At 47.5% G+C, this 25,758-nt stretch overlaps 1 protein-coding gene across 1 annotated transcript; it reads left to right on the plus strand.

Moving 5' to 3' along the window:
* Positions 1–381: 381 nt before the first annotated feature.
* On the plus strand, positions 382–17,327 carry LOC110302783 (phenazine biosynthesis-like domain-containing protein 1). Its single transcript, XM_029482394.2, has 9 exons — positions 382–525; positions 4,418–4,517; positions 5,163–5,261; positions 6,082–6,191; positions 6,311–6,340; positions 10,534–10,622; positions 10,997–11,175; positions 14,703–14,765; positions 15,980–17,327. Exons 1-9 carry the CDS (start codon positions 442–444, stop codon positions 16,090–16,092), a joined length of 867 nt encoding a protein of 288 aa, XP_029338254.1. The 5' UTR covers positions 382–441; the 3' UTR covers positions 16,093–17,327.
* The last annotated feature ends 8,431 nt before the right edge of the window (positions 17,328–25,758 follow it).

Here is a 25,758-nt window from a genome sequence, read left to right on the forward strand (position 1 = left end):
TACTGTGTAAATTGGTAAACTTTTATTGCTTTGAGATGGGGTCTCCTGTATCCCAGGCTGGCTTGGAACTCCCTGCGTAGCCAAAGATGGCCTTGAGCCTTTCTGTTCTTGCCTCTGCTTCGTTGTGCTAAGATCACAGATGTGTGCCACCATGCCCTGTGTAAGGGTCAATGGGGAAATAGAGCCTGGGCTTTGTGCGTGCCAAGCAAGTGCTTACCTGCCCCTCACTGAGCTACTCTGCAAAGGTCAAAGGTCATTCAATACAAATGCTAAAACTTGTTAGAGGATTGGTATCTCTAAAGGTATATTGGCACGATTGTTTGGCTTTCAGTCTGGGAACCAAGTCTGCACCAGTAAAACTTTAACTTTTTTTTTCAACAGCTGGAAGTGAAACGGGCTCTGAGCAGGGCAGGGAGCCCTCAGACAGAGCCAGCGAGGAAAATGAAACTCCCGATCTTCATAGCAGATGCGTTCACAGAGACAGCTTTCCGGGGCAATCCTGCCGCAGTCTGTCTCCTGGAGAGCGTGAGTACGCGGTTCTCAAGGGCCATGCCTGAACTTCCAGATTGTGTGTAGAGCCCTTGACGTCTGTAAAAGACGTGAGGCTGTCCTGCGTGTTTGCCACTTTGGCTAGTGTTCTGTGTCACGTCGCTGATGGCCATGTCTTCAGGTTATGAGGGAACGGCTGTGCCTAGACTGGGTCAGAGCCACAGAGACTCCCAGGCAGGGAACCTGGCAGCAGCTGGGAGTCGGGGCTCATGCCTGCAACTCTGGTGTTCCAAAGGAGAAGGCAGGAGATCATGAGTCTGAAGCCAGCCTGGACTACATAGCAGATCCTAGGTCAGCCTGGGCTATGTGAAGAAACTCATCTTACAGGATCAAAAATAAATAAGCAAATAAACATAAAAGCGTAGGGGGATGGGTTCCTGCTAGCTGCCAGAATTTAGTTTTATGACTAGATATGGTCGCAGCTACCTTTGAATCTTACTTTAGGGACTCTCTCATAGGGGTTGGGAGAAGGTCTGAGGTGGGCTGGCCTTAAGCTCCCTCAACCTCCTTAGTGCCTGGGTTACAGCTGCCGGCCATCATTCCTGGCTTTAACCTTTCCTGTTCCCCAGACATTTAGAAGTTCTCTTGAAGGCTGAAGGCTCATTGTTTCAGAGTGGCTACTGCTCTCGCAAAGGACTTATGTTCCATTCCTCACACCCATGTGGGACACTTACAACTGCCTGTGGCTCCAGCTCCCGGAGATCGGACTGACACTTTCTTCTGACCTCTGAGGGCACTGCATTCATGTGTACAAACCCAAACACACACATACACACACAAACCCAGACACACACACATGCACTTGTACACACACAAACACACACAGACACGTCTGCACTTTCTCTCTCCCGATCTCCAAAGGCTCTATGCTCAAGTGTATTGACTGACACACAGACACTCATTCTCTCTCTTAAAATAATTGTCAAAATATATTAAAAATCTCTTTAGGATCAAGAAAATAAGGCACCGGCAAAGAATTAAGGAGAGGCAAGGAACTGATCTTTACTCTGTGGAAAAGTTAGTTTGCCAAAACTCTTCCTTTTGTAAATAGCTCTTTTGCGGCTCCCATGCTGGCTCAGCAGGTAAAGGTCCTTGGCGCCAAGCCTGAAGACCAGAGTTCAATTCCTGGGAGCCACAGAGTGGACACAGACAACCTCCTCCTGCCAAGTCATCCCCCGGCTGCACAAGTGTGCCACGGCCCCCAAATCAGTGAGTTAGCTGAATTTAAAAAAAAAAAAAAAAGCCCACATAGTTCTTAGATTACAATGAGTGCTAATGGGATTTTTTTATTAGAATAATTGCTAAATATACTAATTATAATAATTAACTATCCCTTGGCCTTCTGGATGAATGTTGTGTCATTTCCTGGATAGTAAGAAGCAGGGTCCTTCCTATGATGCTTTATATTCATAGTCAACTTGACAGGCACTAGAGTGGCCTTGGTGGCACATCTCTTGACGCTTCTGTGAGAGAGGCCTCAGATGAGGTTCTGGTATAGGAAAGACCCACTGTAACTGTGGGCAGCACTGTGGGCAGTAGATAAAGTCCGGGGTGAGCATGCATCCTGTGATGTGAGCAGAGCCGGGTCAGGGATCATGGTGCTCGGAGAAAGAGGTGAGGCTCAGGAGAGTGACAAAGCTTTCCCCTGGTCTGTGTGCGGATGCTTACAGAGTGTTGGGACTGCAGCTTCCTATTCTGGTTTGGTCACATATAAGACTCTTCCCCATAGAGCCGTGACACTGACACTGGCTGGCCCCTCCTCCCCTGCTATACAGGATGATCATGCAGAGCTTCCGTGTTGAGTGGTAGGCGCCCTCTGTCAGAGCGAGCACAGTCCACCCATCCCAGCTCTTCTGTGTGTGTGCCTGTCATTTCTTCATTCCTTCATCTCCCCAGTCAGGTTTCCAGGGCCAAGCTGTGTGGACAAAGGACAATATAGAGTTTCATGGGTGGGAATCTTTGACTGCACAAAGGGAGAAAATCGGAGTGGGTGAAGCTGGGGGTTGGGGGAGCCACACATAATCAGTTCACCATGGTCCAATTCCCAACATCTACGTCGAAGGCACCTGTAACCCCAGCATCCTCACAGTAATGGATGAGCGGGAGATCAGAGAATCATCTGGAAGCTTGCGGTCCAGTCAAGCTGGACCACACTGTGTGGTGGCAGAAACAACAGCGGCCCTGCCTTCTGTTTCGACAGTCACTAGGAAGTTGTCCTCTGACCTGTGTACCTGTGCCTACTCTCTCTTTCCCCCTTCTCTCTCACTAAATACATATTTAATTTAAACTAATAAATAATTAATGAATTTAATTAATAAATAATTAAATAAAGATGATGGCCCACGCTTCCTGACTGTGGGTGAAAAGTGACTGGCGGTTCCACACTCCTGCTCCAATGAGAAATACGTATTTGGCAGCTGTGGGGATGGGGTACGCGACAAGGACAAGCTCTCTCTCTGCAGCCTTGTAGTAGTCTTGAGATTTGAAGAATTTTAATTTCCAGTCTTCCCCAGGTAATAAAAATTTGCACGGTTTCTCTAAAACCCTTTTCATCTCCAGAGCACGAACATCAATAAGCACTGGACTGGAAAGACTCCTCTCCCTACTTCTAAAAGAAATGCAATTAAAATATATTCCATCGCTTATATAAAATTCTAAAGCTGTGTGTTTTCCTTTACGTGTGTGTGTGTGTGCGTGTGGGTTATGCCACCTGTGTGCAGACGCCCACGGAGGCCAGAGGGGAGGGGAGCTAAAGTTACAGGTCCTCTGGACAAACAGCAGCACTGTTAACCGTAAAACTTTAACTGAACCTTTCTGTCTCCATCTCCCTGGCAGTGGGACTGTAAGCAAGCACCACCCTTCTCGGTTTGCTTGCCTGCCTGCTTGAAGGGTCAGCAACACGGCTCGGCCAGTGGAGGTGCTTGTTGTGCGCAAGCATGACGACCTGAGTTCAGATCCCAGAGCCCACTTACAGGTGGAATTCGAGAGCTGAAAGGTTATTCTCTGACCTCCATGTGCATACCACAGCCTGTATGCCCGGGAATATTAAATTAACTGGTTGGCATACAAGTGCAGTCATGTGTTGGCACTAGAGAAGCACTTTGTAAGGACTGGTGTCTTTAACTTTATAAGGAAGAACAGAGGGGCTGGTAAGATGGGTCCCTTAAGTAAAACCACTTGCTGCTAAGACTCATGGCCTCCCACACAGTGGGAGGACAGAGCCAGCTTCCACACCCTTTCTTCTGACCTCAAGCACACACACCCAGCCCCGCCCCCCATAAATGTAATATCTTTTTTTTTTTAAATGTAAAATTAGGGGCTGGAGAGATGGCTCAATAGTTAAGAGAACTGGCTGCTCTTCCAAAGGACAAGTGTTCTGTTCCTAGCACCCACATGGCAGCTCTCAATTGTAACTCCTGTTCCAGACACATATGCAATCAAAATAACCATGCACACGAGAGAGGGAGGGAGAGAGAGAGAGAGAGAGAGAGAGAGACAGAGAGAGAGAGAGACAGAGAGAGACAGAGAGACAGAGAGAGACAGAGAGAGAGAGAGAGAGAGAGAGAGAGAATGAGAATGCCTCTATAAGATCCAACTGTGAGGCATAAAGAAATAAATGGATAAATGCCTGGGACCATAGCCCAGTGATGCAAGAAGCCCTAGAATTGATTCCCTGTAACACGGGACCTTTTACTTGATAATACACTGAGGTCTTTTCATTTGTATAGCATCTGAAAAGTTGCTCTATAAATTTGCCTCCACACGTAACTTGAGCTTCAGACGTTGAAAGTAAACTGCTATGTTAACTAACAGAGAGCTTGCCACACCAGGGAGTCCAAAGTCTCAATAACCGCTTGTTCCTAATTAGACACTGGAGGAAGATGCCCATCAGCAAACTGCGAGGGAGATGAACCTCTCAGAAACGGCTTTCATCAGGAAACTGCAGCCGACTGACAGCTTCACACAAAGTAAGTGCATGTTTCTTCGTTTATTCCTGGGTGGCGGCGAGGGAGGTTTCAGGGAGATGTTCATGTGTTATTTGCATGCTGACAGCACCCTTGGGTCTTCTCATCTAGGAGAGGGTATACTGAAGTTAAGTCTAAATGTATAGCTTAAGGTGTCCCCCACCACCTAAGTGCAGTTGTTGAAAGTGGGTCCCCAGGGCAGCATGTGGGTAGCTGGGCCTAAAAGGAGATGACAGTTGACATCTTTGAGAGTGTTTGGGATCTCAGGACAGGATAGATCTGACATGGGTATTGGGTGCCCTCTTGTGGCTGTGCCTGCCCGGAGCTGATGTAGTAAGAAGGTGCTTAGCAAGTGCCAGCCCCTAGGCGGTGAACTTCCAAACCATCAGACCTATAACAGAGAATTTCTCTTGAAGAGTCACCCAAACTGTTGGGTTCTTCTATAGCAACCCAAATGGACTAAGAGGGTGTTGGTGAGCCTACAGTTTCGGCTCTACACCTAACTGCAGGGAGCCTGTGGATGTCTGCACTGGTCATTTGACCACAGTTCGCTGTTAGCCACACCATCGAGAGATTTAGGAAAGTCTGAAAGCTGGAAAGCCTGCGTGGGGGCTGACTTGTGTTCCTTTGGCTTTTCCTCCTCTGAAGGCTCTCGCTTTGGACTGAGATGGTTTACACCAGTGAGTGAAGTCCCCTTGTGCGGCCATGCCACGCTGGCCTCTGCGGCTGTGCTGTTTCACAAAATCAGTAATGTGGATTTTTTTTTTTTTTGTATGCTTGTATCTATGCATGTGTGTGTATATGTAGTTTCTTGGTTTTGGTTTGTTGTTTGTTTGTTTGTTTGTTTTCTGAGCTAGGTGGCCCTGGCTGTCTTGGAACTTAATCTGTGGACTAGGCTAGATCTCTAGCAGCGATCTTCGGCCTCTACCTCCAGAGCTGGGATTAAAGGTGTGTGCCACCACACTTGGCTCCCGGATGTCTGTTTTTTGAGACAGGTATTTTTATGGCCCAGGCTTGCCCTGGATTCTCTGTGTAGCTATTGCATACCCTGTGCTCCTGACTTCCTGCCTCGATGTTCCTAGTACTGCATTCCATGTATGCTCCACCAGCACTCCAGAGATAGAAGCAGACGGATCTTTGTGAGTTCAAAACTAGCCTGACCTACATAGGGAGTTCCAGGCTAGTGGGGACTTCATAGTTAAGATCTTGTCTTGAAAAAGAAATTAAATAATAATAAAAAATATTTAAAGTTAGCTGGGCGCTGGGCAGTGGTGGCCCATGCCTGTAATCCCAGCACTTGGAAGGCAGAGGCAGGTGGATTTCTGAGTTCGAGGCTAGCCTGGTCTTACAGAATGAGTTCTAGGATGGCCAGGATTACACAGAGAAACCCTGTCTCAAAAAACCAAAATAAATAAATAGATAGATAGATAGATAGATAGATAGATAATAAAGTTGGCTGGGTCAGTAGCTCAGTGGTAGGTCACTTGCCTTGAATCTGTGTACTGGCAGGGTGGAGGGTCCCGATACCAAGCTTATTTTCCTGACCTTTGACCCTTCCTATGTCCAGAGAACACGAACAGCACCCTGACCTTTGTCACAATGAGCGGGGAGCTAAAGGCCAGAAGAGCAGAAGACGGGATAGTCCTGGACTTTCCTGTCTACCCAACCTTTCCCCAGGTTAGCTCCTAGTTACTGCACTCTCATAGGCTGCTAACGTGTGCAGTTACTGCCACGGATCGCGTTCAAGCCCATGGCTCTCCTGTTCGTCACTGACTTTATCTCTGCCTCCCTTCTAGGACTTCCATGAAGTTGAAAACTTGATAAAGGTGGGTGAAAAGAATCCAGTTAGGGCCTGTGTGGTTTGGTCAATTATTCATGTTTGAACAGAAAGCTCTGGTGTGATTGTTGTTTACTGCTAAAATTGGCAGCGTGAACCTAGGAGTATGTGTGTGTGTGGAGAGGGGTGTGTGTGCAGGTGGAGGAGTAGGAGTAGTGGGGGCTAAAAAACGAGGCCTACTGAAGCCTCATGTAATAGCCAACTTTATTCAGAGCATCAGACACTATACACTCTGAGGGCTAAGAATCACCTGGAGTGGGTGGTGGGTGGTGGGTGCAGGCCTTTAATCCCAGCAGATTAAAGGGACGCAGAGACAGGTGGATTTCTATGAGTTTAAGGCCAGCCTGGTCTACAGAGTGAGTTCTAGGACAGCCAGGGCTACACAGAGAAACACTGTTTTGAAAAACAAACAAATGAGGAGAGGGGATGGGGATGGAAGGGAGAGGAGGAGGAGGAGAAGGAGGAGTAGGAAGAAGAAAGAGGGGAGAGAGGGAGAGAGAGGGAGAGAGAGGGAGAGAGAGAAGTCACATGACTAAAGTGTACAGTCACATGGACAAGCTGCACATGGCCAAACCATGCTTTTCCACAGAGACATATAAACAAATAATAACCAGTTGTAATGAATAATTTGAAGTAAACTCGCTCCTATTAACTACACCTGGGAGGGGCCCAAAGCACATTTAGAGAACATTGTTTTTTAAGAAACGGAGGCGTTTTCTCACAGGCACTAAGAATTCTCCCTCACACTATTCCATTCTAACATGTGTGATCCTATCAAATGGGCCTCCTGGCAGTGCAGGCCTTGCCGTGGGAACCTGCGTGATTCCAGGTCAGAATGTTAGCACTGTGTTTACGTAGACTGACCAAGTTCACTGAGTTGTAATCGTCCTTTCCTCACGGTGTAGCCCAGGCTAGCCTTGAACTTGCAATTCTCCTCCTATCAAGTGTTGGGACTACAGGTTCATACAATCACACTCAACTCATTTGACTTAACTCTAAGCAACCTAACCACCCTCGTGGGACAGGAGTAAGACCCGTATGTTTAGGGCCGGCAGAAAGACAGAAAGGCAGGCCTGAGGCGGTGATGAAGATGGTACTGCCTCCTCAGCCTCCTTGAGCAGTGAAAGCGTAGGAGAAGTCAGCCTGGGGTGGGGTGGGGTGGGGTGGGATCACAAGAAGGAGAGCTGGGGATTTCCTTGCTTGTCTTTACAAATTCCTATACAAGTTCATACCCATATACAACAAATCCTGGTCTTTTTTGCTCCCCCTACATATCTTCCCCTGCCCCCACTGAATCCCTTCTTCCCAACAATTTCCCTACTTTAAACTGTGTGTGTGTGTGTGTTTGCGTGTGTCCCACTGAGTTGTCGGCATGAACACTGGGTGGTGGTGAGCATCATTTGCTGGAATCTGGGCAGTTTATCAGCGGCCACTTCACTGGCAAAATGACACCCTCTCCAGTTGCCATTAACTGCCACTGGCCTATCAGGGAGACTGTGGGCCTCACAAGCCACTCATTTGCAGCTAGCCACAGCTCCTGGGATGTGATGAGCTCCTGAGTGTAGCAGCCATGTCTCGGCCATCCACTGCCCTCTTTCTGTCCTCTGGCTTTTCACTCTCCTTGCCTCCTCCTTTATTATATTCTCTGACCCTTTTAGAAGGTAGGGTGACACATATTCATTTACCAAAGCCACAAGAGTAGGTCTCTTGTAGGGTCCATAACCTTCCAGTGATGGGCACTTAACCAGGTGCGCAGTGTGAGGCCTGAGTCCCATGCAGTGAGACAGGCCTCCAGTCTAATGAGGACGTGGTTGCTTACACCTTAGTGGTTGGTTACAGCTGCGCCACTACTACAGCCACTACTGCACCCGAACTGGGATGTTCTATAGAAAAGATCGGTCCATGAAATGTGTAGAAAGAAGGTGGGGTGAAGGATGGAAAATACTGGTGGCTGGCATGACCACCATCATTATTATGAAGAAGATGGCTGAACTACTGTAGTTGTCCCATGAAGGTTCTAGAACCCCAGATGCATAGGTGAAGAAGGACGGGACCCACATCAGTGCAAAGGAGGTCATGAGAAAAACATATTTGGGATTCTGCTGAGAGCCCCCCCTTTCACTCTGGAGTGAGTATGACCATTTCTTTCCCTCCTCCTGTTGTGGGACTGACTTAGAAGGGCACACAGAGCAGACCAGAGAAATGGTTCCGTGGAGTCTCCCTTGGTGAGCAGCGTGAGTGACTGGGAAGGAGCTGAGTCACCGAAAGGCCCTAGCATAGGGGTCACCCCTAATCTACTCTTCTAACTGCAGGCCTGGCTACCTCCCGAGTGGTGTACCCCAGATACTTGCTGTTTCTCCTGACTATGCGCTCATGGTCATCTCCCCTCATGGAAGCTTCCTCCTCCTTCTCCCTCTTCCTCTCTCCTCCTCCAACCAGCTCACTCCCAACCCACCCCTCCTATCTCTGGCCAATTTCATTTAACCAGTAGTTTTTATCAAAGAACAAGGTGTGCACAACAGACGCTTGTAAACAGGAGAAGTCACTGAGGGCCTAGACCTCTGGGTAGAGAGTTTAGCTTTGTGATCTTCATAGCAACAGGCCAAACCTCAACAAGAGTCTCCTCTCCTGATTAACAGCTGCTGCTTTTATAGTCCTGGGATGAGTCCTGTGAGGAGCCCTGTGAGCCTTGTAACTTTATGCATTTCCTGGACTTCTCAGGTTTCCTTAGCTTCTTGAGTCTGAGGAGCCTTTGTTCCTCTCTCCAGGAGGGAATTTTGTTTGTTTGGTTTGGTTTGGTTTTTCGAGACAGGGTTTCTCTGTATAGTCCTGGCTATCCTGGAACTCACTTTGTAGACCAGGCTGGCCTCGAACTCAGAAATCCACCTGCCTCTGCCTCCCAAGTGCTGGGATTAAAGGCGGATTGGTTCACTCAGTCCCTGTTTGCTCCGGCCCAAAGATTTATTTATTATTTTACATAAGTACACTGTAGCTGTCTTCAGAAGAGGGCATCAGCTCTCATGGCGGGTGGTTGTGAGCCACCATGTGGTGGCTGGGATTTGAACTCAGGACCTTCAGAAGAACAGCCAGTGCTTTTTCCCGCTGAGCCATCTTGCCAGCCCATAGGGGGGATATTTTAATTGGGAGGAAACAGCTACACAACAGCACATTGAGGGGCCTCAGCCATGGGACCTGGAGCGCCTCAGTCCTTAGAGGAGAAGTCACGCGGTGGGGACCATACCACTCTCCTGCCTGCCCAGGGCCTGGGCCTGGTACCAAAAGGAGAAAGCCAGTTCCTACAACTTGTCCTCTGACTTCCACACTTGAGCCCACACACATACACAACTATATACAACACATACAGACACGCACACAAACAAATAAGTATATAAATGAATAGATTAAAAGGATACAACCCAAGCTAGAGAGATGGCTCAGCGGTTAAAAGCACTGACTGCTCTTCCGAAGGTCCTGAGTTCAAATCCCAGCAACCACACATGGTGGCTCACAACCATCTGTACAGCTATAATGTACTCATATACATAAAATAAATAAATCTTTTTTTAAAAAAAGGTTACAGCCTCCAGAAAGTCTCTTGTGTCACCACCACCCCTCCTACACACACACACCCCATCACCAGGCCTTACAGGTACGTGCATGTGGCTTCACCTGACTTTTTATGTGGGTGCTGGGGATTCGAACTCAGGTCCTCATGCTTGACAGCAAGTACCTTACTCATCTCTCCAGCCCCAGACCTTTAAGCAGGGGCTTTTGTTGTTCTGGAGTTCACTGATTGGGCTACATTAGCTACTCAGCAAAGCCCCACGGAGCCTCCTATCTCTGTCTCCCCAAGGGTGAGATGACAACTGTTGGTCATCACGCCTAGCTTTACAAAGATGGATTGTGGGAGTCGAACTCAGATCCTCATGCTTGCAAAGCAGGCACTTCATTAACGAACAGAGCCATCTCTCCAGCTCAACTATGAACTAGGCATCCTTGTGCCTGGTCAGTATATGCAGCTCCATGCATGCAAGGCAAGCCATAGTGTAGGGTTGGATGTCAGAGAGCAACTTGTGTTTGGATTTGGGTGACTGAATTCAGGTTATGAAGCTCGGCAGCAAGTACCTACACTCATTAAATTATCTTGTTGGCCCTCTGAGGCATTTTTGATCTATTTCACAGGCAGCCATAGGTGACACCCTGGTCCAGGACATCCGGTACTCTCCAGATACCCGAAAACTCCTGGTCCGGCTCAGTGATTCTTATGACAGGTAAACACCACGTTTAACCATCTACACGCCAGCACCCAGATTTCCAGCTCTGCTTTGGTCAGGCTGCGCTGTCTCCAAAGCATGGCTTCCCTTCCTTTTTCTTCTTCTGTGTAGCTCTGGCTGGCCTGGAACTCACTGTGTAGATCAGGCTGGCCTCACACTCACAGAGATCCACCTGCCTCTGCCACCAGAGTGCCAGGATGAGAGGCATCTGCTGCCATGCTTGGCCCAACCCAGTTCTTTCTCTCAGGGAGATGTCAGGGCAGGCTCTCCTTTCCCTCTGCTGAGCCATCTGGGCGCAGTCCAACCTCTTTCCCATGTGTGTAGGGTGGGGTGGAGATGCTGATTCCTAACCCATCCTGTTTGTGCTCAAGGTCCTTTCTAGAGAGCCTGAAGGTGAACACAGAGCCTCTGCCTGCAATTGAGAAGACAGGGAAGGTGAGAGGCCTCATCCTCACTGTCAAAGGAAAGCCTGGGGGGCAGACGGCCCCATATGACTTCTACTCCAGATACTTCGCGCCGTGGGTTGGTATTGCTGAAGACCCAGTGACAGGTACTCTCAAGATCAGGGGGGATTTAATCAGGGAACTGGAGGAATACAAACAGCTGGCTACACACTCTGGGCCTCTGAGCGTGACTCTGAGGGGTTCTCTCGATGACGATAATTCAAGTGGGAAGGCCCATCTTAATTGTGGGTCATTCCCTGGGCTGGATAAATGGAGAGAGGGGCCGATGAGCAGCTGCATCCATTGCTGGCTTCTACTGTGGATGAGATGAGAGCAGCTGCTTCAAGTTCCTGCTGTCTCGCAGCCGGGCGTGGTGGCGCACGCCTTTAATCCCAGCACTCGGGAGGCAGAGGCAGGCGGATTTCTGAGTTCGAGGCCAGCCTGGTCTACAAAGTGAGTTCCAGGACAGCCAAGGCTACACAGAGAAACCCTGTCTCGAAAAACCAAAAAAAAAAAAAAAAAAAAAAAAAAAAGTTCCTGCTGTCTCCACATCCCAACTGTGAAGGGCTGTACCTTCAACTGGGAGCTCGAGTAAACTCTTCCTTATGTTGTTGTCTTGTCCCGGTATTTTATCCTAGCAACAGGAAAGAAATGAAAACAAATGGCCTTCTCTGACATTGCAGATCCTTGCTATCTGTTCTCTGAAAGAGGGTTTTGTGTGTCCTGGGCTGGTCTCTAACTTGGCACCTGAGCAAGGATGCCTTTGGGCCCCTGCTGATCCTGCCTTTTCCTTCCAAGTGCTGGGGTTACAGATGTGCACAGTCGGTCATGCTGTTGTGCCCGGCAGCTTGGGCTGCCTTTGTTTTTCCATCTTTCTCTTCCTCTCCCCCTTAACTGAAATCTTCTGTGAGAAGATCCTTAAGAGGGAGAGGAAAGATTGTAGGAGCCAGAGGGTCGAGGACACCACAGGAACCTGGCCCACAGAGCCAGCTAACCAGGGCTCTTAGAGGCTCACAGAGACTGAAGCAACCATCAGGGAGCTTGTATGGGGCTGAGCTAGGGCCTCTGCATAGGTTATGGCTGTGTTGCTTGGTGTTTCTGTGCGACTCCAAACAGTGGGAGTCGGGGCTGTCTCTGACTCTTTCATCTGTTCTTGGGACCCTTTTCTTCCTGCTGGGTTGTCTCATCCAGCCTTGAGGGTTGGTGCCTAGTCTTACTGTAATTTGTTACCCTATGTTTGGTTGACATCCCTTGAGAGGCCTGCTCTTTTCTAAAGGGAAACAGGAATGTAGACCCGGAGGAGATGGGAGGTAGTTGTGGGGGAAGGTAGAGAGTTGTGGGGGAGGGTAGAGAGTTGTGGGGGAGGGTAGAGAGTTGTGGGGGAGGGTAGAGAGTTGTGGGGGAGGGTAGAGAGTTGTGGGGGAAGGTAGAGAGTTGTGGGGGAGGGTAGAGAGTTGTGGGGGAGGGTAGAGAGGGGGAAATGAGGTAGGAATGTAATGTATGAGAGAATAAATAAAAAATAATAATATAAAAGCAAATAATAATAATAATAATAATAATAATAATAAAAGCAGCATTGCAGTAGGTCGAAACCTGGTGACTGACAGCCAGGCCTTCCTATCCCCTTTCACCTGGAGAGGTGACAACCCCTGACAGTCTCAGTTCCTCCTCTATATGATGTGAATAATACCTCAGCGGGTTAGGTCATCAGAGCACATGTCCAGGACAAAATCCAATGTCTGGCACACAGTACATGCCCAATAAGCATAAACTATGCTCAGTCTCTGCCTGTTTTTCTCCTCTTCCTCCTCCTTGTACTGGGGAATGGACCCAGGCCCACCTTGCTTACTAGGCAAGCACTCCACTGCAGAGGTACTTCCTCGGACCTTCATATTTTACAGTACACTTAGAGCCATAAGCTAACATCTGCAGTCCTTGTTCCAGCTGGCAGCAGGGGAAAGGCATCAAAGATGGGCAGGGATGTCATTCCCTCTACTTCTGCTTGGAGAACAGTGGTCTGTGCAGCCAAGGGTGGGGATGCCTGATGGAGCTGGCTGCTGGGGGAAATGGAGTTCAGGGCTTAAAGAGGCTGAGCAGAGGCTCCAAGAGCTAAAAGCTGGGATGGCTCTGGGATCTTCACTGAGTTCTCTGAGAAAACAAGACCCATGAACAGGAAGTCCAACAACATATTACTTAGGACACAGGGAAATAATGCCCACAGCATCCATGAAACCCACTGAGTCTCTCCCCATGGATTTTAGTTAGGGTTTATGTTGCTATCATGAAACACCATGACCAAAAGCAAGTTGGGGAGGAAAGGGTTTTATTCTGTGTATACTTCCACACTGTAATCCATCATTGAAGTAAGACAGCACAGGAACTCACACAGGGCAGGAACCTGGAGTTGATGGCTTGCTCAGCCTGCTTTCTTTTTTTTTTTTTTTTTTTTGGTTTTTCGAGACAGGGTTTCTCTGAGCCCTGGCTGTCCTGGAACTCACTTTGTAGACCAGGCTGGCCTCGAACTCGGAAATCCGCCTGCCTCTGCCTCCCGAGTGCTGGGATTAAAGGCGTGCGCCACCACGCCCGGCTCAGCCTGCTTTCTTATAGAACACAGGACCACCAGCCCAGGGATGGCACTACCCACAATGGGCTGCCCCCTCCCCCCATCTATCACTAATTAAGAAAGTGCCTTACAGCCAGATCTAATGGAGGCATTTTCTCGGTTGAGGTTCTGGCCTTTCCAATGACTTTAGCTTGTGTCAAGTTGACATAAAACTAGCCAGCACACTCTTATAGGGCACTGGGCTGCATGCATACACACGGCTGCTTCTCCAGACGGTAACTGACAAACAGTGCACTTTTTACTTTATGTTTGATGTTTTCTAGATGGCAAAAGTCTCCGGACCGGCTAGGGTGGAGTGGGATTGAGGGGTTCTGGGACATGGAGCTTTTAGCGTCCAGTTTGGGAAAATCAGAATGCTGGTTACCATACTTAGATACCCCATAATACTCAGTAAGCTTGTCTGGTGGATGAGAAAAGAGCCTTTTAAAAAAAAGAAAATTCACCTAGCCGGTCAGTAGTGGTGCGCCTTTAATCCCAGCACTTGGGAGGCAGAGGCAGGTGAATTTCTGAGTTTAAGGCCAGCCTGGTCTACAGAATGAGTTCCAGGACAGACAGGGCTACACAGAGAAACCCTGTCTAAAACAAAAAACAAAACAAAACAAAAAAACAAAACCAAAAACAAAAAGAAAAAAAAATCACCTAAAGATTTTTTTCAGCCAGTTATAAAGTTACAGCGTTTTTACTTCTCCTCTTCTTCCTCTTCCTTCTTCTTCTTTTCCTTTTTCTTGACAGATTTTTGTGTATCCTAATCTGGTCTCAAACTCCTTTTGTAGCTCATAAATTCTTAAAATAGGCCTCAAAAACCTCTATGAAAGATTCCAGGGATTTTGAGAGAACCCATTTATAAACCCGTATGTTTAACTCCTTACTCCACACTCTGCTGTGGCCTAGTTGACAAAAGATTAGATCATCCAAGGTTCAGTCAAACTGGCTCAGTGATTATCACTTACACAATTAGGGACACACCATTTCTGTTTTCTGTGCTTGTTCTCAGAGCTTCTGTCTTTTCAGGATCTGCACACACTGTTCTCAGCAGTTACTGGTCCCAGCAGCTCAGGAAGAAAGAGATGCAAGGTAAGATGAGTCCTCCTCTCTCATTGGATGCTTGGGTGTTAAATTCAAGGCTTTGCAAATGTTTGACCATAGAGTCATAGCCTCATCCCTTAACTTTTGGGAACAAGATCTTGCTATATAGACCAGGTTGACCTCAAATTTGCATATACCTCCTTGAAGGCTGGGATTGTACAATACTATACCCAGCTCAAATACCTCCTGAGGGCTGGGGTTGTGCAATACTATATACCCAGCTCAAATACCTCTTGAGGGCTAGGATTGTGCACTACTATACCCAGCTCAAATACCTCCCGAGGGCTGGGATTATGCAATATTATGCCCAGCTCAAATCTCTTATTTGCCTCATTTTAGGCTTGTATCTATTCTCATATGCACTAGCTTCTTAAAAATGTAGTAAGAGGTGGTTGGTAGTAACTGACATCTTTAATTCCAGCACTCAGAGGCAGACGGATCTCTGAATTCTTGGCCAGCTTGATCTACAAAGTGTGGTCCAGGACAACCAGAGTTACACAGTGAAACCCTATCTTGAAAAAAGCAAACCAGGGGTTGGGGATTTAGCTCAGTGGTAGAGCGCTTGCCTAGCAAGTACAAGGCCCTGGTTCATTGGTCCTCAGCTCTGGGGAAAAAAAAGAAAAAGAAGAAAAAAAGAAAACCAAAACAAAAAATACTAAGATATTATTACTCATGTGAAATTTCCCTGTAACATTTCCCCTTCAATGATCTCCCACTCCCAGCCCTCTTCACCCCAGCCTCCCCAAACACAAATAAGTGCTTAATAAGTGCTGGATGAGTCTAATTAGCTTACTATGTAACTTTTGAGAAGGACAACCCCTTTTCTCTCCTTTGGGTGAGTATAATTACTTTCTGAGCCCCTGGAAGACTAGGGCTGTGTCTCTTTTGTGACCTGGCACATACAACTGCTTTAATATGCTATGAGGAAACAAACTAGCTCTATTCATATCAGAGCTGAAGGTGGGACCTTTTCAGAGGCCCAGGAAGGAAGGCCCAGCAGTGTGTGTGCCACTGTGTGTGGACCTCTGGGGCTGCAGGAGAATGGGGTGGAGGTGGGAGGGGCCACGGACACGGGGGAAGGGGAGGGATTTATCCTGGAAACTGGCCTGGGAGGAGTCCTGGGTTTGTTACAGTCAACCCTGCCCTGGGTGGTAAATCCCAGGGGAAATGCTCTTGATTGGCACCAGGTTGTTTCTCCTCAGCCTTTCAGTGTTCCCGCCGAGGAGGGGAGCTGGACATTTCCCTGCGACCTGATGGGCGCGTTGACATAAAGGGCGGAGCTGTTATTGTCTTGGAGGGCACGCTGACCGCCTAGAGATGCTCCTGCTGGGCTTGGGGCCACTGCTCCACAAGGTGTCTTCTCTAGAGCCCAGAACCCAACCCAACCCAACTCAACAGCAAATGCACAGAGCTTGGTTCAGTCGTCGTGTGAACCCAAAAGGGAAGACACCTGATGGAGGTGCGGTAGTGTCTCCAGAGTCCTTTCCCGATGGTGGGCTCTGGGCTCTGCCTGTGTGTGCATCTTCAGTCCCCACAGCAGATAGAGATGCTGCCCCTTCTTTTGATCATGACTGCCAATCAAAGTGAGAGATGCACTGATTAGGAGTCAGAGGATGCCATTTCAATTGAGGTGTGGGTACCTTAGGGCATTTCACAGCCCTTTAGAAGAATAAATAGCTGTGTAGAAATGTTGTGTTGCCAAAAAAACATTTTCTCTCCGCCCCCTAAGGTTCCAAAGACCAACCAAAGTACACCACCACCAAAGTTCCCCTAGGGCACCAATGAGTTATCGGACTTCTTTACAGAGCAGAGGTGAAGGTTTCCTTACAGCGGTGTGGGTTCCATCCCCTAAAATGTGGCACCAGAAGGACTTTTACATAGCATCGATAGTGACCTTCCTATAGTGGCACAGATGGAGCCCAGCTCCCCTAATCTCTGCTGGCCTGTGTCCTCCAGCCTCTGCAATTAGGGCAGCGTTGCATAGCACAAGAGGTAGTGAGTGGTTGGATTCTCAGAGGAGGCCCCGTGGTCTCCCCATCCCTCTATGAGGAGATGTAAACAGTCGCCAGGCCCAGCTGGCATGATCTTTGGCAAGTGCGCACAGCTGAACTCCTGAAGATGGAAGTTGCTTGGTTCAGGGTATGGTCCTGAGCAACATGCAGAAATCCATCTCCCGATGTAATAATACTAGGAAAGACGAGTAGACTGAAAACTATCAGAGGCTGTGCTATAGCGCTGGGGTATGTAGGATTGTATAGGCTGTGAGGTCAGCAAAATGAAACAGTTCATGTTGGGGGACAATGTAGAGTAATTTCAATGAGTTAAAAAAAGAGTTGGGGGCTTGCTGAGTGGCTGAAATGCTTGCTGCCAAGGCTGACAACCTGAGTTCGAATCCTGGGACCCATGTGGTAGAAGCAGAGACCCAACTCCTACATGCTGTCCTCTGACCTACGTACACATAGGTGCTATAGCATGCACACATCTACATCTATACATGCATACCCCAAACAAATAAATGTAATAAAAATAATTTTCATTTTTTTCACTTTATATGTTGGATGTCATCTGTTGTGTGTAATTATTAAAAAACAATCTATCTACTCTATCTCCGACTACTCTCCAGTCACGGTGGTCTCCCCTCCCCCATGGCTATCCCCAATTTCCCCGAGGCTCACTCAGCTCGCTTGCTGCTGGACTGCTCAAATTCCCAATCATCTGTCCCTTGTGGCTAGTCGGCCAAGACTGGCTCTAAACCCCCGAGGCATGAATAAAAAAAAAAAAACTTTTTCGTGCTTGTAATTGATCAGTCAGATTTATAACAGTAAATTCTCAACCCCCAGAATGCCCACTCAAAGAACTCAAAACTCGAGTTATTGATACAAGCTGCCCACCTCAATTGGACAAATTGCCCTATCTTACTCTACTGCTCTTCTGTGCTATCCGTAGCTACCTGTGGCCATTTCAAGCCACGTGGATCCAGTTCATCTACCTCTCCTATAGGTTCCATCTTGTCTCCGTCTCCCTCTCTGTTGCTCTGCAAAACTCTCAGCCCACCTTCTTTTTCCACTGTCCAATCACAGGATCTAACCTTATATTTTACTTGCCCTCATCTGCGTATAGACAACAATCTACACTAAAACTTAGGAGAAACTCAGAAAATGAACAGAAGAAAGGATGCCTTTGTGTGAGCTGGGGGTGGTCCAGCGGGTAAAGCCCTTGCCGGTTTGGATACCTGTAATCCACACAATGACAAGTGGCTGGAGTCCCGCATTCATTTGTCAAGATGAAAGAAGTCACCTCACACCGACCCCTATCCTTCCGTCCCCAATCCCCACCCCTCCCCACCTACCTCGAAACTCCCAGGCCAACTAGTTTGGCATAGAAGGTACAGTGGCAAACACCTAGAGAGGCTCAGCCTCAAACAAGGTGGTGAGAACAAGGACTGTGGAAACTCACTGCCATTCTGTCAGGCACAGGGGTGCACACCCGTAATCCCAGCACTAGTCGGACAGAGGTGGGAGGATCAGAATTTTAAGGCCTGTTGCGGCTATGTAGCCAGTGAATTTGAAGTCAGCATGAGCTTCCGGAGACCCCCTTTCAAATGCCAAAAAACTACACCAAACCTGTTAGAATCTAAAGAAAGGACTCGGGAATCCCAGAAATCGTAAGTCGTCCCTAGCACAAGAGAAAGGGGAGGGGGCTCCTGGAGAGCGATCCCTCCGTCAGCATCAGCACCATGTGGGAACTTGCTAGAAAAGCAAAATCACTGTTCCAGATCACCTGTGTCTGGAGCTCGGCGGTCTGGGGCCAGTACTTTGACTTTTAACAAGCTCTCTAGGTGAGGGGTTAGTTTGAGACCCACCTTGCCCTGGGCCTTCCAGATGTATCGGCCATTTACACCGCTCCCAGGACAGTCACCTCTGATGACATCTAAGCTCAGAAGATCCCTGACTGCACCATATACCTGCTGCTTAAAAGCCCACTTCCCGGGAGTTGGTTACTGTCAGCTTCCAGTGGGGTCTGGCTTGGAGACATTAGCTGTGCTCAGGTGGGAGCTGTTGGGTAAAGTGTTAGCAACAAATAGATAGTTAATCAGCCATGATTTATTCATGATGAATTCATTATACCTGGCCGTGCACCTCTGCTAGCTAAATGGAGCTTTAAAGGAGTTATTTTATTAATTGTCGTGGTGCTAACTGCAGGCACAGAAGGATCGCTAATTAAACATGCAAACCGTATGCAGCACGTTTTGGGTTGCTGAGGCCACGAAAAACCTATCTTTTTTTTTTTTTAAAGGGGGAACCAAAACAAACTTTATTTTATGCAGGATTAAGGAGTTCCCTTGGCAATGCTAATTAATCACAGTGATGCCCTCCAGCAGGAATAGACTCCATATATCAATATATGTACAGTGGTCTGGCTAGGCTCTGTTAAGAGGGAACATGTTTGGTCTTGCACTACAATTTGTTTATGCTTTCTTCTGTTTGTGATTGATCTCCCTGGCTTCCAATTTTTGGGCTAGGTATACATTTAGTGTTGGTGGGATGGTTCAGTGGTTAGGAGTGGTTCCTGTGCAGTCGTGAGGGATGGAATTTGAGTCCCAGCACCCATGGAACAAACTGGGAATGCCACAAATATTTGTAACTCCAGCTCTGAGGAACCCAACATCTTTTGGCCTCTGTCTGCACAGGTCTGTGCAACCAGTGTATGCATATACTCACACAGACACATAACTAAATAAAAAGAAATCTAGAAGAGTTTGGTGGAACTACGCTTGTATTTGTCTCTTTCGACCTCCACACTTCCTACTGTGGGCCCTACACCTTAGAGTATAGAGACCAAGCAATGGCTTTAACAGATTCAATATAGACACGGTCAGATGGCTTTCTATGGTAGGCGAAAGGGCTGGGTACGTAGCTCAGTTGGTAGAGTTCCAGCTTAGTGTGCATGATACCCTGTGTTATATCTCTAGTACCCCATAAAAGGTGGTGGTACACACCTGTTATCCCAGCCCTCTGGAAGCTGAGGCAGGAGGATCAGGGATGTAAACTCACCCTTGGCTATGTAATGAATCGGAGGTCAGTGTGGGGTGCATAAGACCCCATCTTAAAGCATAATCATAATAGTAACATGCAAAGAGGGCTGAGGAAGGAACTCCACGCACAGCACTTACGTAGCTGTTTGAGGCCCTGGGTTCAATCCCTAGTAGAGAAGAAATAGCAGGAAGACACTCTACCTTCATCTCTGGACTCTACACTAGAGTGCATGCCTGAACAGAAATACATATAACATGAAGAATTTCTGGGTTTTCTTTTACGCACTTGATTTAAAAACAAACAAACAACAACAACAACCTGTCTAACTGGAGCTGCTTCACAGGGACTCCTTGCCCAATAACTGCTTGCCGGAGCGCTGTCCTCTTCAGTCATTGGCTGTCCTGGTGATGCTCTTGTGGACTGCCTTCTCCATCCCACCACCTTTACGCCAGCACACCGTATACCTACAATAACTCTACAGTGTACACACTGTGAGATATAAATAAAATGAGTAAATTCATTAAACTAAATTAAAATAAATAGATTAAGAGCTGGTGAGACAGCCCAGCAGATGAAGGCATTATCCTGTGAGATATCACGGTATAGTTACTGTCGGCTTGCACTCGAGGGCGAAAGCCCTTTACAGTCCTGTTGGAAATTTGATTTCGATTCCATGGATCTTAGAGAAGAGCTGGGAAGGCGTAGCGGTATTTTGTTTCTGAGTTCATGACCATGGCTTAGTCTTCCCTCTCGTTCGTCTTTTTTCCATTTACGTTGGCAACATTTTACAATTTTCAGTGTAAGAGTCTTACACAACTTTCATTAGAAATATTCTCAGGTTTATGACTCTTTTTCAGGTTTATGGTTTATTTTTATTTTATTTATTCATTTGAGACAGGGTCTCACTATGTAGCTCTGGCTGTCTCTTGTAGGCTGAGCTGGCCTCAAACTCACAGAGATTCACCTGCCTCTGCCTCCTGAGTGCTGGGATTAAAGCGACCATCATAACAGGTTTTTCTTTTCTTTTTTTTTTTTTAAAGATTTATTTATTTATTACATGTAAGTACACTGTAGCTGTCTTCAGACACACCAGAACAGGGAGTCAGATCTTGTTCAGGATGGTTGTGAGCCACCATGTGGTTGCTGGGATTTGAACTAAGGACCTTTGGAAGAGCAATCGGGTGCTCTTACCTGCTGAGCCATCTCACCAGCCCAGGTTTTTCTTTTTTTCTTTTTCTTTTTTTGGTTTTTCGAGACAGGGTTTCACTGTGTAGCCCTGGCTGTCCTGGAATTCACTTTGTAGACCAGGCTGGCCTCGAACTCAGAAATCTGCCTGCCTCTGCCTCCCAAGTGCTGGGATTAAAGGCGTGCGCCACCATGCCCGGCTGATTTTTCTTTTTTCTTTTTTTAAATCATGTATTTATTTGTTTATTTTATGAGTACACTGTAGCTGTCTTCAGACACCAGAAGAGGGCATCGGATCCCATTACAGATGGTTGTGAGCCACCATGTGGTTGCTGGGAATTGAACTCAGGACCTCTGGAAGAGTAGTCAGTGCTCTTAACCACTGAGCCATCTCCCCAGCCCCAGGTTTTTAGTTTTTAAATGTTATAATAAAGATTGTTTTAGCTAGGGGTGTAGCCCGTTGATGGAATGCTCAGCATGCACAGGGCTCTGAGTTCAATCTCCACCACTCAAGAAACCAAATAAGACAGCACGACCCAGTCTCCTAGCATTGGCAAGGCAGAAGCAGGAAGAACAGAGACTCAAGGTCATCTTACATAATAAGTCTGAGGCCAGCTTTCAATTCATGAGACCTCAACTTGAAAATTAAAATAAATAAATAGATGTAAGGGCTGGTGAGATAGCTCAGCAGATGTGAGCACCTGCCACCAAACCTAACCATCTGAGTTTGATCCCCAGGACCCACCTGGTAGAAGGACAGAGCCGATGGCTACTTGGCCTCTGAATTCTGCATACGTACTATGACACCAGAGCTTGCAAATACAGAATAAATAAGTCATAAAAATTATGTGCACCGGGGGGGGGGGGGGGGAGGGTGGCGCATGCCATTGATCCCAGCACTTGGGAGGCATAGGCAGGCGGATTTCTAAGTTTGATGCCAGCCTGGTCTACAGAGTGAGTTCCAGGACAGCCAGGGCTGTACAGAGAAACCCTGTCTCAAAAAAAAAAAAATTATGTGTGTTAAATTATTTCTTTGCTGGTGAAATGAGCCAATTCAAGCCAGATTACATTATATTGAAGGCAGGTTTATTGGAAGGCTTCTCTTGGGGAGGGGGACAAGTTCACTGGCCCTGGAAGTAGGGAGATAAGGGGAGACAGGGAAAGAGAGAGAAAGAGTGTCCTGCAGAGAGAGATAGAGGGGGAGAGAGAGAGAGATCAAAATGTCTGTATTATATAGGAAAGATCTTCTGTGTGAAGGGCATCCCAGCCTCTGGGCTAGAAAGTTCAGGATTGGGGACAGGGTTTGCCAGGTAGGGACTGAGGGATGCTGGGAGAACCTGGAGGCCAGGTCTGCTGTGATATGTAAAATATGCACACCTCGGTCCCTCGTCCCTGGGTCGGAAACCAAACCAAGCATCATGTGTTTGTGAAAGTCTGTGTAGGGCTATGTACATCCGAGTCCAGGTGCCTTGGAAGGCCAGAATCGTTGATCCCCCTGGACCCGGAATTACAGGTAGTTTTGTGAGTTGCCCAACACGGGTGTAAGAAACTGAACTCAGGTAAGTGCTCTGCAAGAGCAGCAGTCACTTTTGTTTTGGCAGATGAGCCATCTCTCCAGCTTGTCAATTAAAACAAAACAAAACAACCCTACAATGCTATACCTAACAAAATGACTATATTCTTCCCTCCCCCCCCAACCCCCGAGACAGGGTTTCTCTGTGAAGCCCTGGCTGTCCTGGAACTCACTCGGTAGACCAGGGTAGCCTTGAACTCAGAGCTCTGCCTGCCTTTGCCTCCCAAGTGCTGGGACTAGCCACCACCTCCCTGCTGACTTCTTTCTTTCTTTCTTTCTTTCTTTCTTTCTTTCTTTCTTTCTTTCTTTCTTTCTTTCTTTCTTTCTTTCTTTCTTTCTTTCTTCCTTCCTTCCTTCCTTCCTTTCTCTCTTTTTTCTCTCTCTCTCTCTTTCTTTCTTTCTTTCTTTCTTTCTTTCTTTCTTTCTTTCTTTCTTTCTTTCTCTCTTCCTTCCTTTCTTTCTTTCTTTCTTTCTTTCTTTCTTTCTTTCTTTCTTTCTTTCTTTCTTTCTTCCTTCCTTCCTTCCTTCCTTCCTTCCTTCCTTCCTCTTTCTTTCTTTTTAAAGATTTATTTATTATATGTAAGTACACTGTAGCTGTCTTCAGACACTCCAGAAAAGGGCATCAGATCTCATTACAGATGGCTGTGAGCCACCATGTGGTTGCTGGGATTTGAACTCCGGACCTTTGGAAGAGGAGTCAGTGCTCTTACCTGCTGATCCATCTTGCCAGCCTGGACACTTTCAGACCATAGTGCCCCCACCCCCAACTCCTTTCTTCCGTGAGTCGTTTGTGGTCACGGTGTTTTCACATAGCAACATTAAAGTAACTAACTCCATGCCCACCCTGCCAAACATCACATTCAGGAACAGAGTGCAGCACGCACAGTGTGTCCATGTGAGATTCATAGTGTGTCCATAGTGTGTGCATGTGAGATCCTGTGACTGACAGGGCGCTTCCATCTGCTAAGGCTGCCAACTTCACTTGAGTGTAGAACTACACATTACTATTCGGGAGGAAAGACCCAAATTCAAAATCCAGAGCACATTTTCTGCCAGATGTGTATTATCTGCATACCACCATAAAGTCGAGAAAGTATTAAGTAGAATCGTACTGCATCAGGGCCCGTTTGTATAAACAGTCTGAAAAACTGCCTCGAAGATAAGAACCAAAGTGAGACGGAGACACAGCTGAGCAAACATTAAATCCGGTGGCCCCATGGCCAGCATCTGGCATAGGTGCATAGAGTGGCATGACTTGAGCTTGAAAGGAACCACCTCTATGGCTTTGCTGTGTGCAGCCCATGTGGCCACTCTCCTGGGCTGCTCCACTCACTGATTTGCAGCACTGCCAAGTAGTCATCTCGAATAACGGACCTAGCTCACTTCTGGGGAAATCTAGCATCATTTCTCACAACCCTCTCCATGAGCTGCCTTCAGGGATCCTGACCTGTCACACAGGAAGGCTTGCTAGACTCTCGTTAGAAACCTTGGCAGAAGTCTTCATAACCCCAGAACTCCATGCCTGCAAAATCAGCATCGTGTAGATAGTGGTGGGCGGGGTCTACCGAGCTGAGGGACTTACATTAGGGTGGGGGCAGCCTCAGTGCTGAGTACTGAGCAGAGTCAAGAAAATCCCAGGAAATCAACTTCCTGTGTGAGCAGGATACAGGAGCTCTCTCTTCTCAAGGGAAACTCTTTAACTTGTTACATTTTCTTGGTGAGTGTGCGTGCCAATGCTGGTCTGTGTGTGTAAGGCGTGTGGCTGCTAGAATTTAAATGCTTGGTCCCTAGTTGGTGGAATTGTTTGGGGAAAGGTTAGAAGCGGGCGTGGGGGTGTTGGAGGTGTGCCAACGGGTGTTTAGGCCACCTCAATGGCTCCTGTTTGGTTTTGATTATTGTTTGTTTGTTTGAGATGGGGTTTCTTTGTTTAGCCTTGGCTGTCCTGCAACTAGCTCTATAGACAGTCTGGCCTCGAACTCAGACAGATGCATGGCCTCTGCTGGGATAAGATCAGTGCACCACCCCCACCCCACCACTCTGCCCTTGTTTTGTTTTTAATGGAGCAAAGATGTCTTTGAACCGTCCTCACTAAACACGTGGCTCACCATCACAGAGCACTCAAAATACTCAGCCACTGAGCCACTTACAAGGGACCAGAAACCAAGGACATCTGAGCTCTCATCCATGTTATACAGAGGGGATGGGCTGCACGCTCTGTTCTGCAGCCATGTACCATTTGGAGGGCAACAATGCTCCTTAGTTTTTAGTCTTCTGGGACAGGGCCTAGGACTCACTGTGCCCTTCTGCTGTTTAACACTCTGGGGAGGTCAGAGTGGCCATGCCTAGGGATGCGTGGTCTGTGACTTTAGGCAGTAGCCAGTCGAGGTTATCGTAATACCGTTGGGCCGGGTTATTTTAAGGTATGATGGGCAGTTTGTGAATTTCATCAGCCAACTGGAGGCTCTTCCCGGCTAAAGTCATGACTTCAGCATAAAAGAAAAGAAAGGCTAAGTTAAAAGCCAGCACCTGTTCTTCTAAAATTGCTTTTCTGCAGGTAGCAGCCCCAGAGAGCCAGCAGATGGTTTTGTGTTCCGAAGCCTGACCTCAGCAGCCCTTCATCAATCTTGAGCTGGTTGACTCTCTCAGGCTTCCCAGGGTACCCAAGATATCTTTGATGTACTTACTACCTGAAGACCAATTAATTAGCCCATAGCGATTCTGTTACGGTTTCCTAACAAAGCTAGGAAGCACTGGGCTCAGCCTGCCTGGGGCAGCTTTATTCAAGCTCATTAATTGCTGTCAGACCAGACGTGGACACTTCTAGATGAAGGAGGAAGCATCCTTCGGCACCATGGAGGATGGATGGGTGATCTCCAAGGCCTGGAAGTAGCTCTCCTGAGTTGCTACAGCCATAAGGCTCCCAATGTTTAAAAATTTCCAATCAAAACTTTCCATAAAAAGCACTGAACTTACTACCCATGGCCCTCATCCCATCCCCACTCATGGCTGCCAGGTTCTCAAGAGGGGAATGGCCCATACCTGCCTGGCTCTCTCTCTCTCTCTCTCTCTCTCTCTCTCTCTCTCTCTCTCTCTCTCTCTCTCTCTCTCTCTCTGTCTCATTTTTATATTAGATTTATTTTATAAGTATGAATGTATACCATGTGAGTGCCTGGAAGTTACAGATGGT

This window comes from Mus caroli, unplaced genomic scaffold, assembly GCF_978045245.1.
Source record: "Mus caroli unplaced genomic scaffold, Mus_caroli_1 scaffold_9, whole genome shotgun sequence".
Classification (NCBI taxonomy): domain Eukaryota; kingdom Metazoa; phylum Chordata; class Mammalia; order Rodentia; family Muridae; genus Mus; species Mus caroli.